Genomic DNA, 18,041 nt, shown 5'->3' on the forward strand with positions numbered 1-18,041 from the left:
ATGTATTTAGCTGAGCTGGTCAATACATACAGAAAAATATGAAACCCTGTAGAATACAATTGAAATGAAAACATTACTAAAATGCTCTTTTGTTGTTTATGTTGACTCAATCCTGTGATGTGTTTTTGAAGGCACAGCTACTTTGCTGTAGGCCTTTTGGTGGAAGACATTTTTACATGTCACAGCAGCAAATGCACAGGTGCAACTAATAAAATTAATGACGGCTGAATTGCATAAAGCTGCTTCAGTGAGCCGTTGTTAATGTTATTAGTAACACCTGTGCTTTTCCTGCTATGGAAAGTCAAACAAATCTGCAGTGAAATAAACCTCAAAGGTGTTTTCTGATGTTTTATCCACCCTCTTTTACATGCATGAGGGTGACAGAATATAAACAAAACCAACATATAATGCAATCAAATACCATAGACTAAATACTTCAGTGCCTCTCTGAAGCACATGTTTCACAAAAATAGGATTTAATGCAGGGTTGTTGCATTAAATTGTACAGGCCAACATCATGCAACTACAACCAGCAGGGTAATGAAATCTGCTTTGCAGGGATCACAAATCACCACTGCATCTTCTAGAGAATATATGTCACCTTTTTCTGGAGAATTTTAATATAATTTAGCTTTGATTTGTGACGGCCCTTCCTCTGCGTGGTGGTGGCTGCAGACCCCCCCCCCCCCCAGTCCTACGCCCCTAGTCCTTTGGGCAGCTCTCACCTCACAAACGTCTGCGTTGTGGCTTTTGGTTGCTTTTCCTTGTTTTGCAGCATATTTTACTCATCCACTCGCTACACTGCTGACTATACAGGTTCCTCCCATCTATTTGTTGGACTTGTTTTGATTATTTTGAAGTAAATGCATTACTTTATTAGTTAGTATACTCTTGTGTTTTCTGTTTTAGTCCCAGTCTAAGAGCCGGGCTGTGACAGATTGTAACTGGAAGCCACCAGTTTGCATAAAGAGAGAAACACTCCATCTCAGCTGTAGGTATCCCGTAAGACTTTCTAAGGAAGTCTAATCTGGGACCCTTTCTTAAATTAACAAAAAACATACATACAGTAGGAGATCACTGCCATTCAACTTTATTATTTGTCAACATTTGTGTTTTAAAAGCAGGTCATCACAAGAGTTGGGCCTTCATTTATGCGTGACAGGATTTTCATTCTGCATGGCTTTCAGATCTTTGGAGTACACCACTGACAAATATTATAAAACCGCTATAGAAACTGGTGGTTAAACGTAAAAAGAATATCTATGACGGTCCATATAAGATCTGCAAATAAATTAGATGAAAGCCAAGCCTCACTTCTCCAGACTTGAACATTTATAATAAGATGATTGGATATTCAAAAGTGGGGCCCAAAGTTATCTCAGGCCGTGGCACCGAAATTAATTAGGTTTTAATCATTTAGATACTAAGAAAAAGGAAGCCGAAAGCCACTTTTTCACTTGGTTTATTTCTCAGTTTAATTCACACACATGACAGACTGACTCTGCACTGGAAGAATCCTTTTGTGGCCTCATATGAACGAGTTTATAATTCGTCCATGATTTCAAATTGTGGTGTTGCCTGACATTCAATCATAGATGTTTGAGTTTTGATATTGACATTGTTGTTCCAGCTGCGTTTTCCTCGCCACCTTTATCCTCCACACAGCGATGTGTGTCGATACCAAACAACACAACATTAAAATAAAGAGGATCCAACGCAGAGTCGCCCACCAACTAACAAACCAAAAAAAAAAAAAAAAGGGGGATTAGAGTAAGTTTTTGTTTGTGACATATCATTTCATACATTTATTTATTGAATTATATTAACTGTTTTATCAATATTTCACTGAATGACAATATGGAAATTGCAGTATTGTCCCTGTAGACTCTTCTCACCTTATTTCATCTTGTTGTGATGGACTGACTGTTGTGCTGGCGGTTGTTGTTATCACTGTGGAAAAGAACACAAATGAAAAGTCAGAAAGTCAACAGATGACATTTACTGACTGAACAATGTCTCCTAGAAGCTACATTAATATACTACTAACCATCATATATGGGCCCAATATTCCTTGACTAAATATCATATGTTGGCCTGCCATATCATGTTACGTGAGAACATGAAATTAAGCTGTTTGCACATTTTAATGATGTTATAAAATGATTCTATGTTTTTTTTGTAAATTATGTAATTAAGGTCCCAAACCTTCTGTCCCATTGAGTGACAGAATGCTGTTATAAGAATTTATTTTGTCTGGGGTTTTTATTGGAATTTATTTGTATGATGTTCTTAAAGCAGCGATTGGCAAGATTCGAGCAAATATTATTAAAAATAGTTATTTTTATAAAACGGTCACTATATCCTGACAGTAGTTCATGAGATGGGTAATCTGAAAAAAAAATCATGTGCCTCTGTGTCCTCCGGTGCTCCAAATGGCATCTGCAGGATTTCACAGACCGGAGGAAAACAACCAATCAGAGCCGAGCTGGAGCCTTGCCGTCTCTGAGCAGCTGTCAATCACTCGCAAACTCTGATCAAACGGTCAAACTAGGCAGCGCTGCTCAGATATGAATCAATATTCTGTTACTGTAATGCCTATTTCTCACCTCAAATGTTTTCAGAAACATCTTGTGGTGTACTGTTTAGCTGTAAAATGAGAAAGTTCGTGACCCCGACAGCCATGTTGAGATCAGTTGAGGAAATACCAAGCACCGCCCACCAGCCGGAGCAAACTTTCTTTAGTATTTAGTTGAGTATGTGCAGAAGTCTAGTTTTCTCCCAGAACACTTGAATTACAATATGCTGAAAGTTTATTATAGGATTTTTTGCCCAGTGATGCCAAAAAAATATTCTGCCTACCAATGCTTTAATACTGTTTGAAATTGTTTCACACCCTGTGAAGAAATACGGGTGAAATAATTACTTTTTTTGGAGTGAAAAATGTGTTGTTCTTGAAAACACTCCATGTTAAAGTCCTTCTTGTTTGGAAATTTTGTCCATTATGTGGTAAATTGTCTTTGGCTTTACCACACATCACAAGACAATTCATTGAGGCCAGACATTAAGAGCATAGCAACAACAACAACAACAACAACAACAACAAAAACACAATTTCAAGGCAAATAACATAATTTTAGTTAAGTTTAGTCGAGTTTACCCTATAAGTTAGAGTCACTTATAAGCTTTTGTCTCTCTGGGTCAGTAAAAACATATTTGAAGTGTCTGAAGCGTACCTGCTTGGGAGACGCGGAGCCTGACACCAGTGAAGATGTTCCTTCCAGGTCTGGCGATGACACACCAGTACATGTCCTTATCACTTTCTCTGAGAGACATCATAGTAACAGTGAAGACTCCTGCCTCCTTATCATCTGCAATGGAGCTTCTGTCACTATGTCGACTCTTGGGTGTTTTCACCACGATTTTACACAGCTCATATATCGGCCCTTTGCACCAGTACTTTGTGTATTCTCTGAACTGATGGTCGTACTGACAAGGGACCGTCACAGACCCCCCATACGTTCCTGTTACCACGTCTGGAGCCGACAACTGGGCTGAGTCCACTGCATGCTTTGTTAGCCAGAAGAGACAGAGAACTGGAGCTGCAAAAAAACACAAGTTAATTATTAAGTTTCTCTGCTATTACACAGCTAGGGTATTTATTATTATTGGGTTTTTTTTAAAAAGCTGCTTACCATTAAAGAAGCCAAGTAGTTTCCCTGAGGTCTTCATGGTGGGAATGCATGAACAATGTGAAGCAGAAGCAAAGTGTGCAACATTTAGATGCTTCCTCTTATTCCTCATGTGGTTAAGGTTGTGCAATCAGGTGGTTTGTTGAGTTTCAGCAATGTTTATTTCACGTAGGCTTGTGTTTGTATGGTCGTTACTGTGTTGAGATCCTATACAGCACATAAATGTTTCTCCGGTGTATCTTCTTGTCAATCTGTGTGGGATGCTGTAGAGTGACTGGGAACTGTAAGGCCAGTTTATTTACTTAAACAGCAGGTGGCACTAAAGACCAGACTGTCAGAGGAGATAATATGTAGTACAGTATCTATCATCTTGGGATATATAGCCTTTTCTTTTGTGTGTTTTAGAAAGGAAGAAGATGAAGTAAGATGACATGAAGAAAATCAATAAGAATGTTGCAGGGTTTTCATTTTTTCACAATCATGCATTACAGCAGTCTTCCTATTGTTGAACAGAAAATTTCTTGAGAAAGCTTCACAAAGCTGAGAGTTGTTTTGTCATCGTGGGAACCGTACTGGTTAAAATGTTAACATGTTTTTTCACCATTTGTTGTACTTTTTGTTGATACTGACTGCTTACTGAATATCAGTTGTATCTAGCTGGATGCTATCGTGTATCGCACTGAGCTGTTTTTATTTAGATTAGATTCAACAGAGGTAAAAGTTTACTGAAAGTCAATAGGCCTACTGTAGTGCACAGAAAAAGGATATGCACATTTGTATGTATACAGTACATTTATGTGTGTGACAATGTGTTACATGTACTGTAAACAGAAAATTCACTTTTGATCTTTTATGTGAAGTCATCTACGGAGAACAGAAAATCCTATGCCAAAAATAAGTAAAGCAAAAAAACAACTACTTGTACCTCCTCACAGTACGTAACACCATGTGATAGATATTTATAGTTTTGCACATGATGGCTCAAACAATGAAAGAATGTTTAGAAGTTGTGAAGAGGACCACAGTTTCACTGAGCATCAACTCATTAGTTTTGATCAGCAAGACATGTACAAGTGGTTGTTGTGCACATTGTAGACAGTTGTACTCTTTTGCACACAATGCAATTTGCTTGAATGAATGAGAATCAAATCTGTTGTGAACAACAAAAATTGTTCAGAGATTTGAAGTTGTTGTTTTGAAAAAATAATTTTCATTCGAGAGTTGAGCCAAAGTGAATGAGAAAAACTGTAAAATGGTTTCAGTCCAAATTGAATTGGCCTTGCCAAAAAAAGGTCATAAAAACATGTAGATGTTGCAATAAGGACAATATTTATATAACAACTACCACAAGGCGAGAAGCATTATCGTTGTGTAATCTGAGCTGATTGTGTCAGAGAGCAGAGATTACAACACAGTTCACATTCATGTCACCTGTTTTCCAAACCGGATAATACTGAACTTCATGAATCATATTTTACATAAAACATTACTTTTTACTACAATCTGGGAAATTTACAGTATATTTATCATTTTTTTACTAATTTATAGCAACATAGATGAACAGATTCAGTTGAGTTTAGGAGGAAGCTGAATTGACGCTTAAGTGTCCTTTTAAGGTCAACCCACGTAGGAAAAAACAGAACTGTGCTGGTGACACATGCACGGGTTCTGAGTAAGTACGCAGCATGAAGGTTACAACAACCGCAGGCACAAATCTGTTTTGGAAAACCTCCTGCATAACTACGGCTTATTTAACCTATAAAAACCTATTCAAAGGATAATTTTTGAAACATATACTAAAAAATAGCTAGGGCTGTCATTCGATTCAAATATTAAATGACCATTTATCGCAAATTAATTGGTTTTATCTGTTCAAAATGTACCTTAAAGGGAGATTTGTCAAGTATTTAATACTCTTATCAACATGTGACTGGACAAATATGCTGCTTTGTGCAAATGTATGTATATATTTATTATTGGAAATCAATTAACAACAGAAAACAATGACAAATATTGTCCGGAAACCCTCACAGGTACTGCATTTAGCATAAAAATATGCTCAAATCGTAACATGGCAAACACAAGCCCAACAGGCAACAACAGCTGTCAGTGTGTCAGTGAGCTGACTTGACTATGACTTGCCCAAAACTGGATGTGATTATCATAAAGTGGGCATGTCTGTAAAGGGGAGACTCGTGGGTACCCATAGAACACATTTTCATTCACATATCTTGAGGTCAGAGGTCAAGGGACCCTTTTGAAAATGGCCATGCCAGTTTTTCCTCGCCTAAATTGTATTGTAAGTTTGGAGCGTAATTTAACCTCCTTCGCGACAAGCTAGTATGACATGGTTGGTACCAATGGACTCCTGAGGTTTTATAGTTTTTTTTGTAGTTTCATATGATGCCAGTATCTTCACTCTAAAACTGAGCCTGCTACAACCTAAAAAAAAGTTGTGTTAACGCGTTAAAAAAATGAGTGGCGTTAAAACAAATTTGCGTTACTATCGCGTTAACTTTGACAAAAATAAAGCCCCAGTTATTATGAAACTCATTTTAAGTTTGTGAATATTGAACTTGCTATTTGATGAGGTCACAGTGTTAACAGTCTTTTCTTTTAGTTGAGCAGATGTATAATTTAAGTACATTTATGACATGTGACAGATTGATTTGCACCTTGGGGGGGAAAAATCTAAACTTTCCTGAGATGATGAAATGACCTTGGTTAAAACTTAAATTGGACTGTTTTTCACTTTGAAGTAAGAAAATCAGAGGATAAATGAAACATCCCACTCTCAGTTCCCTCACCATTTGTTTGACGTCTTTTTACATTTTTCAGACACGCCATGAAAAGCAGATTGCTATGGAAAAGCAAATGGCATTACTTCTTGCTCTGCTCTGGTTTTCCGCTGACACCCGCACAGCTTTCTTTCAATATTACATAAGCTGTTAAAGATAAAGAAGGCCGCATTATAATGGAAGAGAAACGATTAGATAAGTTCTCCATTTACTATGTGAATGCTTTTGATTTTAATCCTCTTCATGACATATCACGATCCTCTTTCCAGCACGATTAGAGTCGTCAAACACATTTATCATCACATATCTGCAGTCTGAGTAGTTTTTCAAAGGCAATTTTGCCTTGGCGTTTATGCGAGTTGACTTCTAATTCTTTATGTCACCGCTGAACAGAGACAGTAAATTTACTGCGCGACATGAAAGGCATATTTGATAAGATATCATGGATTCATGCACTGTAGCCAAATTAACAAACATCTGTCTTTCCTCTCGTTGTGCTGTGCATGCATAGACAATCCACTTTAAGCATTTACATGTTTTTTTTTCTCTGATATGAGCTAAGAATATTTATTACACTTTTGGCAGGTCAGGCATAAATGGTAAAATATTACAACAAACTTCTTCTTCTTCTTTTGGTGTTTATTTTGTAACATTTAAAATATATTTTCTGCATTGTATTTGCTTTGGATTATGCTTGGTTTGGATAAACGAGTCCTTCACACAAGGAGAAAGTATGCCTGGGAGCGTGATAAGTAATCACACATTACTCCTTATTATGTCAGCACATTTGATAATCTTCCCTGAAACAATCTTTTGCAAATAAACACTGATGTTGTTTGAAGTCTGAGAAAACTAGGAGTGTATAAAAGTGAGAGCACCTGCTAGATGACCTCCTTGTACAAGGTAGACATGGGCAAAGTACTGTTTGTGACGGGTAAGTCAGAACTGCTGTATTTTTGAAACATGTTTCTCTTGTATGTGCAGCACATGGTAATTACTAGTTTCAGGATTTGGATATACAGTATATTACAACCATTTTTAGAGGGCACTATTTCCAGTAAATATATTTTTGCTCAAAGATAACATGTTACTTTCAATTTTACAGCTCTGGCCCTGCTGCTGCACGCGCAGCTTGGTAAGGCAATCTATGAATAGCTACGGGATGTAGTGTGCATGTTTAATTTCCTTTTTATGGTCAGAAATTGCATTTTGCAATACGTGTTTGGTGTGTAAATAATACATTTCTTTTGAATCAAAGGCTCATCCTTCATACTGTCATGCTACTTCACAAACTGGGCGCAGTACAGGCCACCTCCGACCATATATATGCCCACTGACATCGACCCATGCCTGTGTACCCATCTCCTGTACGCCTTTGCCACCATCAAGAACAACGAGCTGGCCACCTACGAGTGGAACGATGTGGAGCTCTACAGTCAGTTCAACGCCCTGAAGAACAAGTGAGTTGCTGGAAGATGTCTGTTTCCTCTTGAATAAAAGGAATTAACCCCTGTAAGGAACAATAAAATAAAGCAACAGTTAGGAGAGTAGTTTTTTTCAGTTGTCGCTGCAGTGTAAAATATGTGACTCCTTGACAGGAATGGCGAACTGAAGACTCTCCTGTCTGTTGGAGGGTGGAACTTTGGCTCTGCAGGGTGAGATAATCTACAGATATCTGCACACTTGGCACTCTATGTAGTGGAGATTGTCTGTTTTAATGCATTTTTTTTTTGTTCCCACATTAGGTTTTCACAAATGGTGTTGAGCTCTGCCAACCGTCAGACCTTCATCAACTCAGTCATTTCATTCCTGAGGAGATATGAGTTCGATGGACTTGACATTGACTGGGAGTATCCAGCCAACAGAGGAGGCTCTTATCAGGACAAGCAGTACTACTCGGTTTTCCTGGAGGTTTGTCATTTTATTGCTCAGTTTCTAGTTGATTTTTTTTTTAAAATTGGTAACACTTCATTTTACAGGTCCGCAAATTTCATAGTAATTAGGTGATAATAAGCAAGTAACCTATTTGAAATTTCTTAGGAATTACTGCCAAATTATCCCAATGTTTACCTCAAAATTTATAGAACGTTACTTTATTATAAACATTATTTAATAATTATATTCCGCTATTTCCCAATAGCTGGTAATTTATTTAATACATTTCCAGGAAAAGAATACAAATTTAATTGATATGCTTTATTTCCATGTTTGCTGATAAATAAATGATAATTAGCAAATAACTTTATTGAAATTTCTTAAAAAACTCCCTTAATCATGACATTAGCTACCAGGTTACATTTGTGTAGACAATAAATCACACAATGGTGAGATTTGTGCCTGATCAGAAGTGTCTTCTATTAGTTTTGGTTTTCCACCTCCGATGAAGAGCAGCGCACAGCCGCTTCTCAAGCCTAAGGGCCCTATTTTAACCATTATAAGCTATTTTAGCATCTAATTATTAAACAATGTTTTCTAATCAAGTAATTTTCGCTACATTTTGAGGTAAATATTGGGGTAATTTTGCAGTAATTACAAAGAAATGTATTATTATCACCAAATTACCATGAAATTTGTGGACCTGTAAAATGAAGTGTTACAAAATAATTTCATACCTGATTGCAAATATAACTATTCAAGCTCAAATTTTTTGGGCTAAGCTGAGTGAAATATACATAAAAGCAAAACAACCTCACAACCAGACCATGTTACAAATCATGGATTGTGAATCCTGGAGTTCAGTTAACACTAAATATTTTATATCTGTTGACATTCAACAGGAGATGAGAGCCGCCTTTGAGAATGAGGCCAAGCAGAGCAACAGGGCTCGTCTGCTGATGTCTGCTGCCCTGTCGGCTGGAAAGGGCACCATTGATTCTGCTTATCAGATTCCCAAGCTTGGCCAGTAAGCACCCAATCTTATCCACAGCAACAAACCGGGTCACAGTTGAATGGAACAACTCTGAATCCCGCCCTTTTAAAGCTGCAGTGGGTAGAAATGGAGCAAATATGATATAATACGGTCACTATATCCTGACAGTAGTGCATGAGACAGGTAATCTGAGAAAAAGCATGTGCCTCTGTGTCCTCCGGTGCTCCTAATGGCATCTGTAAGATTTCACAGACTGGAGGAAAACAACCAATCAGAGCCGAGCTGGAGCCTTGCCGTCTCTGAGCAGCTGTCAATCACTCACAAACTCTGATCAAACGGTTAAACTAGGCAGCGCTGATCATATATCTATATTAAGATCTATATTTTTTAAATTCTGAAAACAGAGCCATGAGGAGGAGCAGAAGTCTAGTTTTCTCTCAGAACACTTGAATTACAATATGCTGAAAGGTAATTATAGAATTTTTGCCCAATGATGCCAAAAACTGTCTGCCTACTGCAGTTTTAAGTCTAAATTATCAATGTAAGCTTGTCAGTGTTGCCGCGGTAACCGCCGTGTTTTCCGCACCCCAGGGCCCTGGATATGTTGAACATCATGACATATGACTTCCACGGCTCTTGGGACCCCATCACTGGCGAGTGCAGTCCCCTGTTCAGAGGCCCCGCGGACCAGGGTAGCCTCATCTACTTCAACGTTGTGAGTACTTGAACATCCTCCAGTTTTAATTCACCAAAACTGGGTTTGTGTGAAAGAATACACCTGCTTTATCTGCAAATAACGCATCCAGTAGTTCCACAGCCACGTATATATGTCCAATCCCTTCGTTTCAGGACTATGCCATGAACTACTGGAAGAGCCAGGGAGCCCCAGCCGAGAAGCTGATTGTTGGTTTCCCCACATATGGCAACACATTCACTCTTAGGAGTCCTGCCAACAACGGTGTCGGAGCATCTATCGCTGGTGCTGGAACTCCAGGAAAGTACACACAAGAGGCTGGAGAGCTCGCTTACTTTGAGGTACACTCTCTTATTGTTGTAATAAAGTAATCGAGAATAAGCTTGAATGTTGATGGCGGTTAATATTCTTCTGTACGCTTGATAACAGAGCAGGTTGGTTTATCGCAGTATTGCAGACTCCGGATGAAGAAGTTCATATAGGCTGTCATTAATGCACCGCTTTGTGAAATCACAGATCTGCGGCTTTTTGAAAGACGGAGCCACCGAGGTTTGGAACAAGGCCCAGGATGTGCCATATGCCTACAAGGGAAACCAGTGGGTGGGCTATGACAACATGAAGAGCTTCCAGATCAAGGTAACAGAACTGTGCTGAATGCTTGTTTTACCGTTTGACAGGCCGATCTGTTGGCTGTTGTAAATGAGCTCTGAGCTAAAAATGTTTTCCCAATCTACATAAAACTGTCAAGACTTATATTAAACACTATACAATGTGAAAGTTTTCCCTCTGTGCTACAGCAGAATGTGACAGGAGCAAATGTATTAGAATTTTTCTATTTGATCCCCTTTTTTTCCGAATGCGGGGTCATGCTGCAGTTTTCAGCAAACACTGTGTCAAGGTCTGCTATGTTTTTGACCTTAAAATGCTTTCTACAACGCCCCCCTCTGGCTGTCTGTAGGTTGACTGGCTGACAAAGAGTAACTTTGGAGGTGCCATGGTGTGGACCATCGACATGGATGACTACATGGGCACTTTCTGTAACCAGGGAAAATACCCACTGATTAATGTCCTCAAAAAGGGCCTTAATCTGGAACAAGCATGTAAGACTTTGAGTTCCTTTATCATTGGTGATCAATGTGAAACACGATGACAAAATGTGTTATATTTAGGGCTGTAAATTATGTTTTTTAATCGCGATTAATCGATTGATTGTCCGTAGTTAATCACAATTAATCGCACATTTTTATCTGTTCAAAATGTACTTTAAAGGGAGATTTGTCAAGTATTTAATACTTTTATCAACATGGGAGTGGATAAATATGCTGCTTTTTGCAAATGCATGTATATATTTATTATTGGAAATCAATTGACAACACAAAACAATGACAAATATTGTCCAGAAACCCTCACAGATAAGAAAAAAGGAAATATGCTCAAATCCTAACATGGCAAACTGCAGCCCAACAGGCAACAGCGTGTCAGTGTGCTGACTTGACTATGACTTGACCCAAACTGCATGTGATTATCATAAAGTGGGCATGTCTGTAAAGGGGAGACTCGTGGGTACCCATAGAACCCATTTTCATTCACATATCTTGAAGTCAGAGGTCAAGGGACCCTTTTGAAAATGGCCGTGACAGTTTTTCCTCGCCAGAATTTAGAGTAAGTTTGCAGAGTTATTTAGCCTCCTTCGCGACAAGCTAGTATGACGTGGTTGGTACCAATGGATTCTTTAGGTTTTATAATTTCAGATCTTCACTCAATCTTTAAAACTGAGCCCAGTCTAGAAACCTAGAAACAACCTAGAAATCGTTGCATTAACACATTATTTTCGCGTTAACTGTGACAGCCCTAATCTTATTAAATTATTAATTTGTTGCGTTTTTCAGCCTGCGCCCCTCCTGCCACTCGCCTCCCCCCAATCGCAGGAGCGAGCACGACCTCCGGAGGCAGCTCTGGTGGCGGCTCCAGTGGAGGCGGCTCCAGCGGCGGCAGCTCCTCTGGCGGGGACTCGGGCACCAGTGGCATGGACAGCAAGTTCTGCGTCGGGAAAGCCAACGGCATGTACCCCGACCCAACAGACAAGAACCAATTCTACAACTGCAGCCAAGGCCAGACCTACTTCCAGAACTGTGCTGAGGGTCTGGTCTTTAACACTGCCTGTTCTTGTTGCAACTGGTCCTAAAGCTGAAGTTACAGATTTACTGTTCAAAGGCTGGATAACTGTTTTACATTTGTTCTCAGTTCTCAACTTCTCTGAGTACAAAGTCCTTCCTTCCACACTGGATGTGTAACCGTGTAAAACCTGAGGCTGTCCTCTCTTGACTAGTTGATTTTGAAAGCAAAGAAAATAAACATTTGAATTGTTGCATCATGTGTGTTGTACGTATCCACATCCTTTCCTTGTTGTCAATTATAAAATGCGGTGTCAGCAATCAAAACTACACTATGTACACCGTATCAGTATAATTGTTTCAATACACATATTATACAGTATTCCATGTACATATGCCAAAAGATATGCAAAAACACATAAAACAATATGAAAACAAAAGATTACAATTACAAACAGAAAACAATTAATACAGCAATTTAAGTATTTAAAAGTGTCCGACAGGTAATCATAATCCTTGTATTGTAAATTGCAAACCCTGATGCAATATGAAACGGGACACCAATCCACAATTTGATTAACGCCGTCCCTGATTTACAGAAAAACAGAGTTTGAACTATAACCTCTAACAGAAGCAAACTATCTACTCTGCAAATATGTAATTTCCAGAACAATAAAAGTACAACAGCACATTGGTAGGCTTTAGTAAAACATCTTTGAAGATAGATTGTGGTAATACTTCATCCCCTACAGTAGCCAGTAAAGGACAAAACACAGCTGCCGCCCTTCTCAGCTGCTCTCTGCCTCCTCTTTCTGTTCTGTCTTGGCCGATCCATTCTGCTCCGCTGCCGGTTCCTCCACCATGGCTGACTTTTTCGTCGTCCCTGTTGAGATGCATAGGGAGCATAAGCGGGGAGTGTGAAATGAATGAAAACAAACCTTGGGCTGTTGGCTGATATACCGTACCTGTGAGGTAATTTCTGTGCATTCGGTGGAACAGCAGGAGACCAATGAAGAAGATAAAACCTAGGCAGGCGATTATCATTCCGCACAGCAGGAAGCTATAGCTGCCTTCCGTCTGGATAATCTGGGGATGAGATGGCAACATTAAACTATTGAACACAAAAACCTAAACCTCCACTGGGCTGCAATTATAAACCTATTTTTTCCACTTCTGCACACTCTCTTTTTTTCTATAGACACCCATCAGACTTACTGAGCCAACCAGAACCTGCATCACCATCTCCCCCATCCCTGCACTTGTCACCAGGACTGACGTTGCACATCCTGCAAAAAGAGAAGTACGCTTTATTTCCTCTCCTTGCTTTGATCCCATAACTGTGTTATATTGCTGTAAATCATTATACCCTGATAATCAAGGATGTCTTCAGTATAAGCGAGCATACAGGGGAATATGCTGCTGAGGAAGAGCCCACATAAACAGGTCCCGGCGTACAGAAACGTGCTGCTGGTGTAGAAAATAAGCAGCAACAAGACAGTGACAATAGCACCCGCCTGTAAAAACAAAAGAGAGATTATCAATGAAGTGTTTGACCTTCAAGTTTCTTTGTGCATGTCTAATCTATAATGTCTGAATGTTTGATTGGCCTCACCAGGTTGAACATGAGCAGTCTCACAGGCTGGAAGCGGTACGAGAGAGGGATGGACAACAGGCGGCCAGCGGTGATCGCTCCCCAAAAGATGCTGGCCAGGTAACCCGCCGTCTTGTGAGGCAACGACATAGGTGGCGCCACGCCGTAAGTGTACACAAAGCCGGCGTACGCACCCTGAAAGGAAAAGCCAGATTCTTTCATGTGCTCTACTTTCTGAGTTTTACGTGAAGCAGATTTTGTATGCACTCATAAAAGTTTTTGTTGAAATGCACGTCATATTATTCATCCGTGCCCCCTCACTCACCACAATACCATCTGTCATGAAGAGCACCATCCCGCCAAGGATATGAATCATAAAGAAGGATACTGGCAGCCCGCGCAGGTTATCATTCCGACAGCAGCTAAAGATATCCCCATGACCTGTAACAGAGCGAAAGGTCACAAATAACAGATTGTAGCTCACACAATGGCATTTATTGTGTTTTTCATCTAAACCGACTGAAGAAAGTATGTATTATTCATCTTATAATAGGAGTCCCGTGTAAGAATCACTTCTTTCACGTCTTTACCTCCAGCTTCATGTTTCGTCTCCTCCACCTCCGAGCCCTCGGCCCCCTGCTGGTTCTCCATCGCTAGTTCATCTTTGTCCAGGAGACTAGGAGTGCCGCCGGGGCAACATGGGATCAGCTGCTCCCGATACATCAGGAACAGGACTGCGATGGGCACGGGGAGCTGAGGGTGCACAAATAATGTTTTTGCACTTTTGAACCATTAAAGTGGCAGTAGGCAGTATATTTTTAGCATCATTTGGCAAAAAAAACATAATAACCTTTCAGCATATTGTAATTCAAGTGTTCTGAGAGAAAACTAGACTTCTGCACCTCCTCATGGCTCTGTTCAGGCTTTAAAAAAATGGTGATCGGAGACTTTGGCCAATCACAGGTCATTTCAGAGAGAGATCGTTCCTATTGGTTGTTCATTCAACGGAGGTAGCTGTCAATCACTTGTGAACTCCGATCAAACAGTCAAACTAGGCAACGCTGATCAAATATGAATCAATTCTGTTACTGTAATACCGTTTCAGAAACATCTTGTAGTGTACTGTTTAGCTGTAAAATGAGAGAGTTTGCTAGGGCTGCTGGGCGGTGCTTGGTATTTCCTCAACTGATCTCAACATGGCTGCCGAATCACAAACTTTCTCATTTTACAGCTAAACAGTACACTACAAGATGTTTCTGAAAGCATTTGAGGAGATAAATAGGCATTACAGTAACAGAATATTGTTTCATATTTGATCAGCGCTGCCTAGTTCGACCGTTTGATCGTAGTTTGCGAGTGATTGACAGCTGCTCAGAGACGGCAAGGCTCCAGCTCGGCTCTGATTGGTTCTTTTCCTCCGGTCTGTGAAATCTTGCAGATGCCATTAGGAGCACCGAAGGACACAGAGGCACATGATTTTTTTCCTGTCTCATGCACTACCTTCAGGATATAGTGACCGTTTTATAAAAAAAACTTTTTTTAATCACATTTGTTCCAATTCTACCCACTGCTTCTTTAACTAAAACATTAGATTGACAAAAAAAAGTTACTCCTCTCTTGCACATCTACTACTGTACTATCTGTTCAGCGTCTCACATTGATAAGCGCCATGATCCAGAAAGCGTAGTGCACACTAGACTCCTCTTCCCCTCCCTCGTGGGCCATGTGGCTCTGAGTTATGTTGTGCCCTGCAATCGGACTGTTTCTCAGCATGTTCCTGAAATGATGCATGGTCTCAGTCCCGTTCGCTGTATGATTCCCACAGCCCGTCTCGGAGAGAAAAGGATCTGCAATCAGTGGGCTCACCAGGGCTCCAAACCCGATGAAGAAATGAAGAGCCTGCGGAAATATAGAAGAAAACAAAAGCCAGAGATATGACTTATTGTCTTTTTGGCTCATAACTTCAGAAAGTGAACCTACTGAACCCGTACAGAAAATTAACTTGTTAATATTTGTGGATAAAAGCAAATCACACACTCTCTAATGTCATGTCAGCCTTTCTACAGATAACTTAGGTACAGGTACTACGGGCTTTTTCACCTGTAAGAAAACAGCCGAGTCCTTCTGATAGATGGTCACCAGTTGGATGTTAGCGATGGTGTCAATAATGCCCATCGCGAACCCAGACACAGCCATGGCGATGGCAAGCAGGAGGACATTATGGCACCAAGGGATGATGGCAAATATTACAGAGATGATGAGAGCCGAGACAAATAAGGCAGCTAGAGCACTGAACAACCTTTAAGAAAGGAAAGACACAAATATGGTTATAATGGCGGTAAATTGCTTTGAGATTACTCGTGCGCGGCAAACACCTGCACTGCAGAGTCTGGGGGAAAGATACTTACGTCCTCTTGAAAACACCACCGATAGAGCTGCCAATCAACAGGCAGAACTGCTGGGAGAAGAACACCCAGGTGATCTGGCTAAGCGTTGAGTTTGTTTGACATTGCAAGTCCAAAATTGTAGGTCCAAGGAAAGCAATGCAGAGTCCAAAGCTGAAGAAAACGCTCCAGTAGGTCAGTGTGTGATGGGCATTCCTTTTGAACAGGGTCACGATCCGCTCGTCCACAAACATCTCGACCACAGTAAGATAGATCTACCTTAGTGAAACCAACTGCCAAAAGCTGTTTAATTACAACAATCTCAATATGTGACAGCAGCTCTGTGAGGTTTTGTGGATGGCTTTTTTGTAGTATAATGACTTTCTAGATCTCTTTTTAAAGCTTTCAGCGCCCTCCTCTTCAGATTGCTTAACTCAAAAGGATGTCCTCTTGAGTTAATGGGTGAAGTGGAGATTCTTCCAACAATAATATGACTATTTGAATCGTGTCAATGATTAGCAATGAAAAAGAGTCTGTGTTGAAATGCTACCAGAAATCGTGCATTTATATGTCATGGCACTTCCAACACTTTCAATGGAAAATGTATCATTCAGGAAGCAATGACACACAGGTTGTCTTTTCTTTCATACCTGGACAACCTTGCGGCACTTATTACAAAAGGAGCATAGATGCTAAGAAATGCATGATGTGCAAACTCTCTGGCAGAAGGGATATTGTATCTCAAGGAGACCTTTCTGGTTAAATAAAGGATAATGAATAAATAAAAGTATGCTATATGAAAAGCAAGCTGTTCCTTGTACTGTATGTTTTCATTCTTTTTATAGACCTTTGTTCAGTATACTGTACTGAATATATCCAGTAGGGCTGTCAATCGATTCAAATATTTGATCGCGATTAATCGCATGATTGTCCTTGGTTAATCGTGATTAATCGCAAATTTATCGCACGTTTTTTATCTGTTCAAAATGTAATTTAAAGGGAGATTTGTCAAGTATTTAATACTCTTATCAACATGGGAGTGGGCAAATATGCTGCTTTATGCAAACGTATGTATATATTTATTATTGGGAATCAATTAAAAAAACAAAACAATGACAAATATTGTCCAGAAACCCTCACAGGTACTGCATTTAGCATAAAAAGATATGCTCAAATCATAACATGGCAAACTGCAGCCCAACAGGCAACAACAGCTGTCAGTGTGTCAGTGTGCTGACTTGACTATGACTTGCCCCAAACTGCATGTGATTATCATAAAGTGGGCATGTCTGTAAAGGGGAGACTCGTGGGTACCCATAGAACCCATTTTCATTCACATATCTTGAAGGCAGAGGCCAAGGGACCCCTTTGAAAATGTCTATGCCAGTTTTTCCTCGCGTGGACGAGAAGTTTGCAGCGTTATTTAGCCTCCTTCACGACAAGTTAGTATGACGTGGTTGGTACCAATGGATTCTTTAGGTTTTACAGTTTCAGACTTCACTCCATCTTTAAAACTGAGCCCAGTCTAGAAACAACCTAGAAATCGTTGCATTAACACATTATTATCGCATTAACTGTGACAGCCCTAATCTTATTGGCAGTGGGGAAATTTGCATGGTAAACATTATACCTGCTAGATTGTCATAGTGATGTTGGCATACTGTCTTTATACTGTGACATTTGGTGATGCATGGTAGACTGATGTCTGAACTGAAGTTAATGTGAGTAAAGGAGTGAAGTTTCAATAATAACTGTTATCAAATTTCATCTTGTACCTTCTTGTTATTGAATTTCTTTCCTGGCCAGCAGATGTGTGTGTGTGGGTCTATCTAAAGTTCAGGAAGGCCACTTAGGATGGACAATATATACGATATGACACTACAATATTTCGTTTGACCCCAT

General features: G+C 39.8%; 3 protein-coding genes across 4 annotated transcripts; 1 reads left to right on the forward strand and 2 right to left on the reverse strand.

Annotated features, from left to right (window-relative positions):
• Window positions 1–1,074: 1,074 nt before the first annotated feature.
• LOC119489317 (CMRF35-like molecule 1) lies at window positions 1,075–3,876 on the reverse strand. Of its 2 annotated transcripts, none has more exons than XM_037771561.1 (4): window positions 3,693–3,876; window positions 3,234–3,599; window positions 1,896–1,950; window positions 1,075–1,733 (listed from the first exon to the last, which is right to left on the reverse strand). In XM_037771561.1, exons 1-4 carry the CDS (start codon window positions 3,799–3,801, stop codon window positions 1,586–1,588), a joined length of 678 nt encoding a protein of 225 aa, XP_037627489.1. In that variant the 5' UTR covers window positions 3,802–3,876; the 3' UTR covers window positions 1,075–1,585. The 2 variants fall into 2 exon arrangements, with proteins under 2 accessions (XP_037627489.1, XP_037627490.1); XM_037771562.1 differs by having other exon boundaries at window positions 3,234–3,593; window positions 3,693–3,862.
• A 3,432-nt stretch (window positions 3,877–7,308) lies between these two features.
• Window positions 7,309–12,421, forward strand: LOC119489191 (acidic mammalian chitinase-like). The gene is made up of 11 exons (XM_037771356.1): window positions 7,309–7,421; window positions 7,593–7,622; window positions 7,746–7,947; window positions 8,086–8,142; window positions 8,233–8,398; window positions 9,265–9,389; window positions 9,948–10,071; window positions 10,206–10,391; window positions 10,567–10,686; window positions 11,009–11,150; window positions 11,940–12,421. The coding sequence occupies exons 1-11, from the start codon at window positions 7,373–7,375 to the stop codon at window positions 12,233–12,235; spliced, it is 1,497 nt and encodes a 498-aa protein (XP_037627284.1). The 5' UTR covers window positions 7,309–7,372; the 3' UTR covers window positions 12,236–12,421.
• An 82-nt stretch (window positions 12,422–12,503) lies between these two features.
• mfsd4ab (major facilitator superfamily domain containing 4Ab) lies at window positions 12,504–16,512 on the reverse strand. The gene is made up of 10 exons (XM_037771355.1): window positions 16,164–16,512; window positions 15,856–16,054; window positions 15,412–15,654; window positions 14,346–14,508; window positions 14,081–14,196; window positions 13,777–13,950; window positions 13,531–13,678; window positions 13,380–13,450; window positions 13,130–13,250; window positions 12,504–13,047 (listed from the first exon to the last, which is right to left on the reverse strand). The coding sequence occupies exons 1-10, from the start codon at window positions 16,391–16,393 to the stop codon at window positions 12,953–12,955; spliced, it is 1,560 nt and encodes a 519-aa protein (XP_037627283.1). The 5' UTR covers window positions 16,394–16,512; the 3' UTR covers window positions 12,504–12,952.
• Between the last annotated feature and the right edge of the window lie 1,529 nt (window positions 16,513–18,041).

This window comes from Sebastes umbrosus, chromosome 6, assembly GCF_015220745.1.
Source record: "Sebastes umbrosus isolate fSebUmb1 chromosome 6, fSebUmb1.pri, whole genome shotgun sequence".
Classification (NCBI taxonomy): Eukaryota; Metazoa; Chordata; class Actinopteri; order Perciformes; family Sebastidae; genus Sebastes; species Sebastes umbrosus.

Bases quoted from the DNA above. Each gene is read 5' to 3' on its own strand.
- LOC119489317 (XM_037771561.1), bottom strand. From the start codon at position 3,801: ATGAGGAATAAGAGGAAGCATCTAAATGTTGCACACTTTGCTTCTGCT. The intron at 1,951-3,233 runs GTACGCTTCAGA...TCTTTTCCACAG, and splicing joins GCTCCGCGTCTCCCAAGCAG to TGATAACAACAACCGCCAGC. The intron at 1,734-1,895 runs GTGAGAAGAGTC...TTGGTTTGTTAG, and splicing joins TCACAACAAGATGAAATAAG to TTGGTGGGCGACTCTGCGTT.
- LOC119489191 (XM_037771356.1), top strand. From the start codon at position 7,373: ATGACCTCCTTGTACAAGGTAGACATGGGCAAAGTACTGTTTGTGACG. The intron at 8,143-8,232 runs GTGAGATAATCT...TTCCCACATTAG, and splicing joins TGGAACTTTGGCTCTGCAGG to GTTTTCACAAATGGTGTTGA. The intron at 10,072-10,205 runs GTGAGTACTTGA...CCTTCGTTTCAG, and splicing joins GCCTCATCTACTTCAACGTT to GACTATGCCATGAACTACTG.
- mfsd4ab (XM_037771355.1), bottom strand. From the start codon at position 16,393: ATGTTTGTGGACGAGCGGATCGTGACCCTGTTCAAAAGGAATGCCCAT. The intron at 14,197-14,345 runs GTAAAGACGTGA...GCTCTGTTACAG, and splicing joins GACGAAACATGAAGCTGGAG to GTCATGGGGATATCTTTAGC. The intron at 13,451-13,530 runs GTATAATGATTT...CTCTTTTTGCAG, and splicing joins AGACATCCTTGATTATCAGG to GATGTGCAACGTCAGTCCTG.